We start from the raw sequence: 14,598 nt of genomic DNA, 5'->3' as shown, positions 1-14,598 counted from the left end.
CAAATAGTGAAAATGAAACGATACGTCAATTTTCTAATGCAGTATTCTCATAAGTATATGATATGATATGATATGATAGAAGTACTATTTGATTTGAATAAATAAATTATTCTTCCTTAAAAGATTTTGTGTTGTTGTGAACTTGGGTATCTTTTCATGCATCACTCATCACTTTTTTCTCGAATAAAAAGATCACATGACTGATAATTCGATCACATTAGCCTTTTTACTGCACTGAGAAAAATTTCTGGTTGAAAATGAATGAATTATTAGGTGACATCAATCAGAATTCTAATCAAGATAACTAAATATCTAATCGTAATGACTAGAAATCCGATTGATATGATCAGAATCTAACTGGTTCGTCCAACCAGAAATTTTTCTCAAACGATGAGCGATGTATGAAAAGTACCTTCAGGATTGAACCAGTGAAAGGAATTGCGGTCGGCCATAATTAAAATCTATTTTGCAGTAACTGTGAGATACGCGGTAAAGTGAGATATGCCGATGCAAATGACACGATGTGAAAGAACGGAATTAATTTCTGAATGTATTACAAGAACATGTCCGAGGATATTATCTGCATTTATGGATAGATTACGTCCGCTGCTTATCTCAGACATGATGCAATCAGAGATCCATTGGCGGTTCTCTCGTTCGATCGGCGATCCGGTTACACCCGCATGCAATTAAGCACGCATCGCCCTCGAGATTGTCGCAGCATTGCCGGCACGTTCTTTGACGATCGCTCGTACAATCGCCGTAAATTCAAGGTGAACACCGGTGCGTAGGTATCTCCTCTTCCTCGATCGCTCCTCGAGGGGGATCCGCACCTCCATATGAGGTCAGCCTCACGTAGTTTCCACCTCCTACGCTCGCCCGCTCGCGGCGCAAATATGTAGGAAGGCACGATAAAGGAATCGCGCATACTCGGTTTAGATACCAGTCGATCGATTGACCGAGTAATCAGTGAAAAAAGCATTCCATCCGAGGGAGAAGAAGCCGCGTCTCTGTCTTTTGTAATTACTTCGCAATTAACGTCCTTCGCAAACGTGATCGATCAACGGAGGAGACGAGAAGAACTTTTTTGAGAAGACTGTTCTTCGTGTTGAAGTATTACGTAGTTAATATTGTCTTCCTTTTTTTTTTTTTACAATTATATGGAATATTGTCGAACATAAAATAGATGGGTTAATCGATTCTGACGTTAATTACAGTGATCGTGTGTGAGATGATCATATAGTATGTGCGATGGTTTGGTGTAGTTGCAGTGCGTTTTGCGTTTAGAGTGTGATATTTTTTTCTTCCTTCACACATCGATCGCTATCTCGATTTATTTGATTGAAGTCTTCCAAACGTCGGGATCTTCCGACATTTTCTCGTCCCTGACTCGCGGTCTGTATTAAAATCATTGTTGGCGAGAGGGTGAGAGCGATCTCACGTAACAGAGATTTCGTAAGCGTGACAGCCGCAACAACAACACGTGGTGCCAGTACCTCCTGGTCCTGCCAGACATCCGCAGCCGATCGATCATCTCTCCGCGAATTATCTCGTCGTAGCTCCACACACGTGCTCGTGTTGCTCCACGTGTCCAGTTTTGGTAGTACGAGTCGTCGATATACACGGTTTTGCCGAAGTATTTAAAAAGCTAGATACAGGTCTGAAAACTTTGCTTTTTAACTCCTAACAAATATCGCGATCTCATTAAAAAGCATTTAACAAGGTGTTTTTCTAATGTAATACATCGGATACGCGTGGAAAGAATTCAGTAAGTCTCTTATAACTGTTGAACTACTAAAATAATTATGTAAATCACCCAAGCTGATTGCTAGAAGATCAAAACTTTTTGCAGCATTGCTCATATAATATTTGAGATCTCTTTGTAATTATTTCGATTGTCCAACAAAATTATTTTCAGACGTGTGTCTAGTTAAATTTTTAGATATTTTAGTAGAATCGTTTTTTTTTTTTTGTGTACGATCAACGTTGATAACGGGGTTTGATAAAGTTGAATGCTTATCGATTTCGTCTTCGCGACCGTGACTTCTTGACCTCGTGACGACAATCACATATATTTAGAGCACAATTACTCAATCAGTGTCGTTATTTCATTGTTCGTGGTTTCATTATTTGCAGCAGTCGAAGATCTAGTAGACGCGCGGTTCTTTTTGCTTCTTCGAGAACTTTATGGATTCAATTCTAAAATCAGAATAAATGCAATCGTATTTTTACTCCCTCCATCTGCAATCTAGATGTTTCTTTTTTTGGTCCAGTCCAAAGTTTTTACTATTCTAGGCTTTTGGAAAATATGGAAAAATTTACGGTTTATACCTTCTAACTTCTTTGTTACACCTAATAAGTATTGTAAGATATTTGAAAAAGGGGAAGAACCTCTCCTTTATTTCGAAAAAAATAAAATATCGCTCTTCTTTATTAACAAATAAAATTTTACTTAAAAAAACTCAGATAGAGGGTTAAGTCTAGACTAATATTTTGTTCGACTTATCAAGAAGATCGTTGTTAAATGCTGATTCATCAAATCGGATGTACACACCTTATCTGAGACACGCGACATTTCCGACACGCAATCACGGTCATGATCAATCAAGAAACACACACACACACACACACACACACACACACACACACACACACATTATGCGATTCACGAAAATGTGGCTGCGTATCTGGAATAGGATTAAAGTGTCCAGCTAGAGAACGGGTCTAGCTAGTTCTGCTCTAATTCGAGGTTTATTTTTATCTCACTGCCAGCTAGTTAGAGCACAACACAGACATCGTGCTGAATTCAGTTCTCGCGTGATTTACAGAGAATCCGGACGGGAACGGTTATCGTTACCGATAACGAACGGTAGATATTTTTGGCTTAATCTTTACGTCTGTTTACATCCTCGAGCTGCCATCTGTCGTTTCAGCTGTCTGTCGTATATTTCTCGTTGGTTTCCTCTCATTAATAATAATATTTCAAAATCTGATTGTCATCGATAAGAACGCAGGATGGCTCAGAAATCAGTACTACGAGAAACAGTTTATATAATATATTAATATAAGAAGTTTAATATCACAGATATTATAATATAGGGGGTTGATGTCGATTTGAGCATAAAAAAAATTTATGCGTTGATTGCAATTTCTGTAGGTTTTTTTTCTATATGTTGATGTGTATAGAACACACAATGAGACTTAATAGGTTGTCTATGAGTTTATGTTTTGAAGTAATGACTTCTTGGCCAGAGCCTGTAAACAACGTTGTAACATCTCGTTGTTCCTCGCGTAGAGAAAGTGCTGCGTGAGTTACTTGAAAACGCGTAAAAATGGCGGATGTGATGAGGCCTGCCTCGCCGATTTCACCGGTTCGCTTGGCGACGATTCGACGTCACGCACGGTGGGAGCAATACGTCAGTAAGTATTGAGAAATCGCCTGTAATTAAACCCTAATTCCGGCAATACATGTGGCAACGCGCGTATTGTGATTTATGCCTCTTATGATTTATCCTTATTTTTTAGTAGTACAGAAGTATTTTGTCAAAAGGTAAAGAAAAGATATATATATATTTGTTAAATAGAGATAAAAATATTGTTAAAAATAGAAGAACAATTAATTATGATGTTATAAAAGATAAATTTAATACAAATTTACTTTTTCATCATAATTATCTTTTATTTGACAATAGCTAAAATGAAGTTTTGGAAACTTCGAATTATATCGTATCTCTTCTTAATGTTTATACACCTTGATATATAATTTGAAGTTGGTCTCTTCAAATAAACACATAAATTCAAGTTGGCCTCTTCTTCGTTTTCGCCAAGTTTTGTATCAGCGCTTCGCATTTGGCCGCGATTAGGCTCGCGAGTAATTCAGACGGATGGGAATTCATATCGTGAATATATATCGCGGTAAGGAGGAAGATAGTGATGCTAGTGATGTAGCCTCACGGAGTTCTCCGTCCTTCTCTTCGCAGTTTACGCAAGATTACGTGCGTGCGTTACGCGCCCGCGGTACGCGCAATATTGATGTCCGGCTCGCGGTATGAATCAGTCGCACAAAATAGACCTCGATAAGCTCCGTAGGCTTCGTGCCAGTGTTGAAGTCCCATTCAGACGATTACCCAATGCCCGGCTCTCGCGGACGCACGCGAGGCGCGCAAAAAAAGATCGCGTTAGCGGCGCGCAAAAACGCAAACACATCGCGCGTGCAGCACGCAGGGAAGTACGCACGAATGCGTCTGAACGCGAAAGTCGAATCTAAATAATTCCGCGAATGTTCTTGAAAATTTTTACGTATTCGAAATACGTTCGCGCATTATCAAAATCTTATCAAGATTTTTTTTAATTTCATGTGGCAATAACTCGTTTTACTATAAATTATTTATTCTGACGTTACATTTTTAACGATGATATTTGAAAATCGATCATTTCAGAAATCTCATAAAAGTCTTACATTTTTGGAGAATTGGAAAGAACGTTCTAATTTTGACAATTTATAATATACTAAAAATAATTAAAAATGTGTAAAAGATGTCTCATTATCTATATTATACATTGAGTGGAACGTGACATTCTTAAAATTAGTTTTAAAAAATTAATTTTGAAAATATTGGCTTATGGTGTTTCTAAAATGATCGATTGATTTAATACATGCGTTTAATCGTGAAAGTAACAATTTTATCGAATTATTTTATGTCGAAGTTTGAGACGTTTAGTCTTCTCTTGCCATCTACGTTGTATTTATTTACGTTAACAGAATACCGCACGATTGTTCGTTTTATAGCACATTAAAGTGCTTTAAAAGACCGATCCACTTTAACTACTTGCAAAGACTTGTTCGTCTTTGAGTGTTCTCAAAATCATTTCAAACTTGCAATATTCACCATGAATTATTACTAAGTAATTAGAAATTAAAAAATTGATGAAGCAAAGTTAAATTAATCAAGCTTCCAAATAGTCTTCAATCAATTAAAGCTTAAAAATAATCAAGCTTAAAAATTGAGGTAAAAACTTTTTAGCAGAGAAAAAGCAGAAAGTAATATCGCAATGTATATTTGAATTTCGTTTCTAAATCATCAAACTCCTGTGATCGCTGAAGCTTCCCATATAATCTCTTCAGCTTTGCTTTAAAAAATTCAGAAGTTAAAAAATTAAATTTCCGCGACCCGAAAATTGAGGAATTTTATTTAAGTACACTTGAGATGAATATTTAAACTCTGGGTTTAAAATAGTTGAACTCTGCGAAAGTCAAGTTTTCAAATTCCTCTAAGAAGGCGAAATAGGACACCCTATGTATTTCTGCTCTCCTAGAACTCCCCGAACAGCTGGATATTTCCTCGAAGCTACGGCATGTTTGTACGCGGTGCAATCAGGTTCTTCGTAATCAGGCGGGGAGAGACATGTCGCCTAGGCGTCCGTTTCTTCTGAATACCGCAGCTTCCGTCCAACATATGGGAATGCCCCACTACCGATCGTCTTAATGCCTGCTTAATGTCCTTCCTCCTCTCCAGCTTCGCTCCTTCCTCCAGCGCGCGGTATCGCCTTCCTGCGCACTTCAATGACAATCAGTCCCGCCGACGTTCCCGTGTGCACCGCGTCGTTCGCACGCGTGCATCCATTTAAACACGTGTCGTCCCTCAGGAGTGCGTGGAAAAATCGGAGTGAAACCCTTTCGAAATCTCTCGCAAACGGAGGCGAGCGCGAGTTGTTCGGGGTGAAGGCGAAAAGAGACGTGGGAATGGCGATATAAAGCACTCGGACTTCGACTTTATCATCTTCGAGAATTGTTTTTTTGTGCAGGAATTACAGTTTGGATCTTGGTATCGGCACTCAATTAACTTTCGTTCCTCGTAATTGTCTCGCATGAATTCGTTTCGCATTCTGAAGCGAACATACAGAAAAATATATATTGTGCGCAAATAATAATTACTTGTTCCAAGTATTTCAAAAGTTTGCATACCCACAAATCTATCATTCACAAGCATCAAATTTGTTCAAAATATATTCTATAAATCCTAGTGAGTTTAATACTTCATCAATCAAGATTGCTAAATTAAAACAAATTCGATTTGCTTGTTATATAAAATTGATTGCTTCTTCGATCAATTTCATAATTTTCTTCAAAAGAAAATGAATTTTTATTTTGAGTACATAACAATGAATTTTTAAAAAATTTGTAATAAGTATATTTTAAGATATATTATCAAGAAAATATTCTTTGTTAATCATTAAAAGGAGGAAATTAAATTGAGCAATTACTTTTTTAGCGACAGAATATTTTTCTGTATGTATACGGAAAGAACGATTTTGTTGAAGTATTTAAAAATGTAATTATAGATACACACAGAGCTAAAAATAATCTTGTTGGACTATTAAAATAATTATGTAGGATACTCAAGTTAGTTGCTAGAATGTCAAAATTTTTTGCAGCATTGCTATTATGCTTGAGTTTTCTACATAATTTAACAAAATTATTCTTAGATCTATATCTACCTAAACTTTTTTATATTTCAGTAACATTGTTTTTTCCTTGTAGATGACGAGATAATAACAATAACGACAATAATAATCTCAGAATATGTACTCAATTAGCGCGATACGCTACAATTTGCGATAAATTTGCAGATTAAAACGCTCGATAAATATATATTTTTCTTATCAGCGCCAAGTCTTTAACGCGATAGAGCGTCACGATGTCTCAGTTCGCTTCGCTTTTCTCATATTTCGCTTCGGTGAACTAATTCACCGCTGTATTTCTCGGTATAGCATCTCAGAATTACGTATGCATTCTTTCTTAACTCAAATTTTTTGTTAAACTATTTATCGGGTCCTCCGGGAGTTTTTAATATTTTTAATGATTATTTTTCATCTCTTACATTTTTACTTTTTTTTTTTTATATTATTATTTGGTATATTAATATTTGGTACGCAGGAGGCAAAACCGCTGACGTTTTGCTTGCGAGAAGAGTCGCGCCGGGATCCTGAGTTTCGTGATTTTTTCACTCGCGGATTTGTCCCCTCGGTTTCGCGCTTTCTCTGCATTTTTACGACGGACTCGCCAAAGTCGACCTGAAACCGCTCACGGGGTTCAACGTTCCTGAAATAGTGGGTGTGTCGGACCTCTCTCACGATGGAGACAACGCACGTGCCCGAAGAAGAGAACATGTACCAGGTGTACAATCATGAGAGAGCGACTAGTAACCTCGTTACTCTCGGTAAACGCATATTTCTCTAATAATTCTCTTCTAATAGTTAATCCTTATACGATTTCGTATTTCTTTTTTTTCGAAAAACTGGAAACATCAAACAATTAATCAGGGTTTCCACGGACCTGGAAAACCGGGAAAAGTCAGGGAAATTGAAATTGGTCATGAAAAACCGGAAGAAGTCAGGGGAAAATGAAAAAAAAGTTCGGAATTTTGAAATTTGCTCACAATTTTCTTAAACTGCTCCTATTCCAAATAATTGTTATAATTTTTAAATATTATATCTGACGTTTTTATAGTAAAAAATACGTTCAAAACTCGCGCACTTTAAACTTTAATAAAATAATTAAATTTTATATTTTATTCGGTATTTTTATTTGATCGTCCTTTTTTATCATAACTGCATTCTTTTTTCCAAAATTGAATTATTTTTTTATTGCATTTATACTTAAAATTTTACTATGCTACTAAGCTTTTTTGCATTGTTTTTAATATACAGACTAGCTTTCTTACAATCCTTGAGTCTAAATATTAAAATTTACGTATTTTATATTAGTAGAAAATTTTCCACTTTCATCTGGAAAATTTGGAAAAGTCAGGGAATTTTAAAATTCATTTTTTTTGTGGCAACCCTCTTAATTGAAACATTTATATACAATTTTTAAAAAATATTTAACCTCTTACAGATATTTTCCAAAGTATATGTAAGAATCACTTAATAATTTTTGTGTATTTGTTAAAATGAAAATTTACTTAGACACAAACAACCTATTTGTGTGTAGTAAAAGGTAGGAATATCATCATGTGTACTTAAGGATTAAACTCACAAGGAACAAACTTAACTATAACAAGTTTAAGGGAACAAACAACGAGTTAGTTCGAGTAGGACGAGCGAATTTCTGGAAGAAATTCTGAAGTTTCTAGTCTTTAAGGAATTTTCTTATAAACAAGAGAAAGTTCAGACTAGAAATCAATCTTTTGCCGTCGACATTTTACGCACGAGAAATTGTAACGTAGGTCAGAAAATGATGTGAATTTGCAACAATAGGAATTCACATAGCCTTCCTCGATCAATATTACAACGAATTTCTCACGCTGTTACGATAGTAAAATGTTTGTACCTCATTACAGCTTTTCCATGGTACCAATCAACTCTCCATATTTTTCTCCGTGTATTCAATATTAACCATAATTAAATATGTATAATTTTAATGTATAATTTTTGGCGTTTATATTTTGTTTTCACATTAAATTTATTGTTCATTATTCACATGATGAATTACGTATTCGCATAAATTATACGATATTATAGTGTTTAGCTAGTAAACAGATAGATGATGTCTCCTGATATTTTAAATTAAAAAAATTAAACGTGCTATAGCATTCACGCGCTTGCCAAGGACGGCAGCGAAGCGGTGGGCATGACGTCATCATGAAACAGTGTCGCAATATTTTTCCTTTTTTACACATGGTAGCTCGAAATTAAATGAATGAGTCCAATTGATCCAACGACGCGATATCAATTCATAGGATATGATTTTCTGCCTCATAAAGATACTTGTCAAATTATTACTTTTAAAAAGTTAACATATATATTGCATGGATTAAGAAGAAATTATTTGATAAAAATAGAAGTAGAAACAATTATATTTTGCTTCCTGTTCGTTTATACTGTGCTCTGAATAAAGATATACATTACAGCGATATAATCAAAGATCTGATAGATTGTTTACAATAATTAATTCTTCAATTGTTATTAATTTACTACGGAATAATAAACAGGGAATCAAGATGTAGGCTTTTAAATAAAAAAAAAAAAAAAAAAAAACCAAACGCGCGCTTCGGTTTAAAAATATTCACATTAAAAATTTCCAATTCTAATCTAAATGAGATAACCATGTGAGGGACCATGTGTTACTTTTTTTCTATGTGGATAAAAATTGCAAGGTAGATTAAAATTAATCTATCAATTTATTGATGTTTCTAGATGCGTTGCTGGCGGACCTACAGAATACCGTGTCATCGGAGGGAAATCACGTCGGCGGAGGTAATGCGACACCCGGTTATGGATCGCTGAATGGTGCGCGCGTTCACACGACCACCGCGTACAGATCTTATGACAATCGAACATCGCCACTGCCATCGCAATCGGTACGTCAATCCTTTACGCACTAGTCTCAATTAGATCGCTAATAGATCGACGAGGACGCGCCTTTTGCGTGTGTCCACCTAATTATGGAGGATTTACGTCGAAAACGTAGACCCCGCGTGTTCAGCTATCTCCTATGTTGATTATACGGCACAATTAAATCTATGACTGGTATTCTGTCGGTTCTTATGTTTAAAACTGTCTTAAGTATAGTCTTAAGATGTGAACAATCGAAGAACTGCATTGGTATCTCGTGATCTTATTTAAGACGATCTTAGAATAAGAATCGACTATGAGTACGGGTCTATATCTTTGCAGTGTACCAGCTGATTAAGTTAGATTTGCAAAGAGAATTTTATAAGGGTAGAGTTCTGTCTTTTGACACGCCGGAATTGCAAGAACGGTCCCGATGATAAGACGCAAGAACATCGCGGTGGTTTTATCGATGAACCAGGGATACTCGACCTGGTTGAAGAGACGTTGCTGAAGTCGTGGATGTGGTTCGCCAGATGGAGCCAAGTGGTTCGACGGCGGCTTCAACAGTCGCGGTTTTCCCACAAAGCAAATAATAAACTGCCAACGCAAAGCTACTTTGGTGCCAAACGCGTTTGACATATTTCAATATACGCGCGCAATCGTAAAAGATAAAGGAAACTCGACTATTTTCGACAGAACTGTGGCAGTAGAAATCCTTCATTTACTATACTGATGTAAATTCCTATTTTCCCTGTCATCTCTCTTTATTGAAATGTTAAAATATCATTCATTGTATCTTCGTTATTTATCACGTTTTTATTCTTTCGACGCTGGACTTGTATTTGCTCTATTTCGAGACGTTTTGTAGACTGGAATCGTAAAACGACATTAGTGCCAAAGAGTTAATTTTGTATAGCATCCGAAGAGTGTGCCGCATAGAAAAAAAAGGTACTAAACATTTGTTTGAATAATTCCATGCGAACATTTAATAAATGTAAACATATATTTATTTGACAAAAACAACAATTAATTTGACTATCGTTTTCTTATTTAGTATATATTTATTTACTATAAGTAAATGTTTGTTTGGTACTGTTCTTCAAAGAAATATTATATGTATTAAGATTGAGAGAGTAAATTTTTTCAACGCGCGTGTATACTAAAATTTACATTACATTGAAATTAAATTAAATTGAATTTCAAATAGATATTTACTAAATAAGAAAACGATAGTGAAATTAATTGTTGTTCTTGTCAAATAAATATATGTTTACATTTATTAAATGTTCGCATGGAATTATTCAAACAAATGTTTAGTACCTTTTTTTTCTATGCGGCACACTCTTCGGATGCTATACAAAATTAACTCTTTGGCACTAATGTCGTTTTACGATTCCAGTCTACAAAACGTCTCGAAATAGAGCAATCCGTCGTCATGGTCGCGAAAACGTGACACAGAGGGAATCCGTAAATAAACTTCTTCGCCGACGGTTAATAACTGTCGATACGATGTCTCGACGAGATACAGCGTGGTCTTGTCAATGTCGATCGCTCGCTAGCTTTCAGGGCCACAAACATCATTAATATACGGACATTCACGATTAAACGGGACCCAGTTAGAATCTCTGATCGAGGGACTTTACTCTCAAATGTGGATGCTTCTAAATGAAAATGTTTACATCTTTTTGGAGCCAATCTCACCTTTCTAACGTGAACTCTTATCGAAATGCAAAGTGCATAAAGTATTTAATATTAATTATGTAAATTTTAATTCGTTTATTTACCCTCTGCATAACATAACAATTCTGTTATTTTGCGGGCGGATAATATTGCGATCTTGCGTAACAATTTGATCGGCGGACGTTCTGAAATATTTTCAGAGCGTGGCCGCTTAAATTTGTTTAGACATGGAATCCATCCGTGTTGTAGTCGTGAAAATAGACCGCTAAAGAAGTCGAAGGGACCGAACTCTCGGTGTATTTCGCGCGTGACAAAATTCTGGTATCTCATGCGTTAACCATCAGTTGTTTTGAGAAGGGAAAAAAAGAGAAACTTGTAGAGTCATAAAACACGGTCGGAAATAACTGTGATGCAACGGGGCTAAAATTAGAATCAATATCGTGTCTAAAATTGACTGTCTGAAGCATCACTACAGGCAACAACGTTGAAACGCGATTCCGTTTGCGCGGCAAACGGAATCGCGTATCAGCCGGGAGAGAGAAATTCTCAAGTTACTCTCGTTAATCTTTATTTTAACTGGGAAGAACTTAAGCGAGGCTGAAGATACGCAGGTTACGCGCGCAAATTGAGTTGAATTTAATTAAGTATTTATCACGGACAAAATTGTGAATGAAGAAAATTCGATTTTGGATCGTTGATACGTCATACAAAAAAATTTCAAGAAATCAGCTTCTAATTAATCAGTTAAAAATGATTTTGAAGGAATATTAAATATGAAGAAGTAAATAAACTGTACTATACCGAGAGATATTTTTCTTGCTTGTTTTATGCTTTAAAATTGCGACATTAAGAAAAATATTAGCAATGTCATTAAATATTATTCTCAACGTTTGAGGTCGAGGAATAATGTGATACACAAATAAAAGTGTCGTACAATAATATTACGTACAATATCATTCTGTACATAGAAGACCAGTCGTATCGGTGCACTTCCGCGAGTTTTTCCGCGACAAAGAGATCCCCACCTGTTACGTTCCCTGCCGACTTTATCGATTCTTGCTCGGCCTAGGGCAGCGCGGTCTCTATTATTCATGATTCTCGACTCATGTCGCGCTCCGGTTGCAAAATTTGCGATCGAACGCGACTAAGAGCCGGCTACACACCGTATATTTGCTGACAGCGCCAGTTCTTGTTGAATCACGCTTTACTACAATACAAAAAAAAAATAAAATAAAATAAAACCATGTCCATTTGTAGTCCGGCGACGTAAAGTCGCGAATTGTGTATTTACACATTCAGGAGTGTGCAAATATTATGTATCTTTTCGCTGACTTTTGCACACCTCGACATTTTCCGTACAGCGAGAACTTGTACATATTGAAAGTAGAATTGAGATACAGACAAGCACAGAATCGATTTCGATGCATTTTGCAGTGGAAATCGTACGATCAGTGGAAGTATTCGCAGTTTCTGCTTTTAACTTTTCTTACGAGATACTTAATTTTTTTAATCGAAAGAAAAGCTTATTACTGTCTTACCACTTTTTATCGGAAAAAGAATTTAAAAACAGTTTAAAAAAAAAAACAATTTCTCTTTAACACTCAGGAGAAACTGGATACATTCATTGTTTGGTTCTGCAAGTGTTTACTTGAGAAAATAGTAAATGATTTAAGCAAGATTAAAATGATTAAAAAGTAATAAATTTATTTATTACTTCTTGGCTGGTCATTCACTTATTCTACTTCGATTAGTATTGTTTGTATAGAAACAACGGAGGAGAACGACGTTAGGTCAATGACTTCTGAAAGTCCAGATAGTTGCACTGCAATTGTAATACTTTATTCGAATTACTTAAATAATAACTTAGATTAATTAGATTGCAACATTGACTGTGATATTTTTAAATTAATTATTATGAGAATTATACATTTGTACAAATATTAGTTTTATGATCATATTTATCAATCAATTATATTTTTAATTTATATTTAAATATTGTGTTAGATAATACATTTTTGTAACATTTATTTATTTGTAGTACAGTATAGCATTATATATTATTATAACAAATAATATATACTTTTAAATTAATAATTTTTCTGTTTTGTTCACAACATGAAACCTGTTTAAACTTGAAAAGGAGAGAAATTCGCGTGTTTAACCGATTGTTTTCCGACTAATGAATTAGGACAGCTAAGAAATTTCCGACAGCTGCATCCTCTGCGTGTTATAAATCGCTCTCACATAAATCGCACTAGACGTTACTCTTCTTGAAACGTGTCGTTATAGCATCTGTCATCAAGTTTGCACTGCAGTCGTCATACTCGGATGTAATCCAGTTTCGATAATAGTCCGAGACCTATTTTTGCGATGGCCAACTAGGTGGAATTGTCAGCAAACTTGTTTTTTGTAAAGCATTTTGATGCGGATATGTCACAATCTTCGATTTAAAAATCACATTTCGCAGAAAAATTAACCGTCATTAATTATTAATTACAAATAACAACAAATTATATTTGCATCTGTTGCCAATTTTTCATTTTTTAATACAGTTAATAATTAATTAATTTAATTTAAAAATTGATTTATTTAGTATCGTAAATTTTTTTTAATTATCAAGTCTTTGTCGCAGATAATCTTTAATAAAATAAAAATATTCTCAATGATAAATTTCTTATCGATTTTGAGATACCTCTCTCTAGGCTTTGCTATTTCAACATTGTCTTCCGCGATATTGTCCAACACGCAATTGTATGACGCTAAACAACGGCTCGGGTTACAAGACACGTCGATGATGGCAATAACCATTTTCCTGAATTACCGTGCCGGATGCCAAATCCTGCCGTCGTCGTGCCGAAGGTCGCGAGTTGTTTAAGCTTTCCCTTTCAAGCGCGAATTTAGCCCGCGCCAGCATGGTTCCAGAATGCGATTTGCGTTGCGGCTGCATCTGCCACAACCCGTTGCATAAACACTGAATGCGGTAACAACGCGAGCACGTGATCGCATACATGCTGGACGCATGTTATCTCAAATGGGTGGAGTGTACAAAGTGTCTTTCAAATGCCATTTCACTCCCGGGAGGGATTAACGACAAATTTTGAGAAAATCAGATTTTTAATTGAAAATAATAGACTTGGTAAAAAAATGGCGAAAATAATAGACTTATAATAAATTGGTTCTTCTTAGACTCGTTCTTGATCATAGTTACATATTAGTTATTGAAAAAAGTGTCTAATTGTATTAATTGAAATTCTGGTTGAAAATGGATGGAATCAGCATTTTCTGGTTGAAATAATCAAATTGATATGATCAGGATCTTTTTTCTGGTTCGTTATTTTTTAATCAGAAATCTTTCTCAGTGTAGATATCAATGTTAGGCGAAATTATTCAAAATTTATGGGGAAGGCGAAGGTATAATAGTTTTTTTAATTCTTATGAAAAAAATCCTAAATTAAAGAATTTATTAAAGAATCTTCTATCACGCAATAATTTGACAGTTGCAACGCATCATGCGATAATGCGAAGATTACACGAGAGATCCTACAGATGCTGCCTCGTGTTAATAACGATGTCGCCACCGAA

At 35.4% G+C, this 14,598-nt stretch overlaps 1 protein-coding gene across 7 annotated transcripts in view; it reads left to right on the top strand.

Moving 5' to 3' along the window:
• Positions 1-14,598, top strand: part of LOC108748937 (leupaxin) — a 28,264-nt gene that overhangs the window by 5,997 nt on the left and 7,669 nt on the right. For 3 of the 7 annotated variants that reach the window (XM_018487374.1, XM_018487370.1, XM_018487375.1), the window contains exon 2: positions 9,199-9,362. In XM_018487374.1, coding sequence (XP_018342876.1) covers positions 9,199-9,362 — 164 coding nt within the window. Of the gene's footprint in view, positions 1-989; positions 1,114-2,833; positions 2,870-3,295; positions 3,421-6,950; positions 7,221-9,198; positions 9,363-14,598 lie in introns of those variants that run through there. The other 4 variants (XM_018487373.1, XM_018487376.1, XM_018487372.1 and 1 more) reach the window with 3 other exon arrangements.

The sequence above is a fragment of the Trachymyrmex septentrionalis genome, unplaced genomic scaffold (assembly GCF_001594115.1).
Source record: "Trachymyrmex septentrionalis isolate Tsep2-gDNA-1 unplaced genomic scaffold, Tsep1.0 scaffold25, whole genome shotgun sequence".
Lineage (NCBI taxonomy): Eukaryota > Metazoa > Arthropoda > Insecta > Hymenoptera > Formicidae > Trachymyrmex > Trachymyrmex septentrionalis.
The sequence above is the reverse complement of the archived record's forward strand: the minus strand, read 5'-3'. Positions and strand labels throughout refer to the sequence as shown.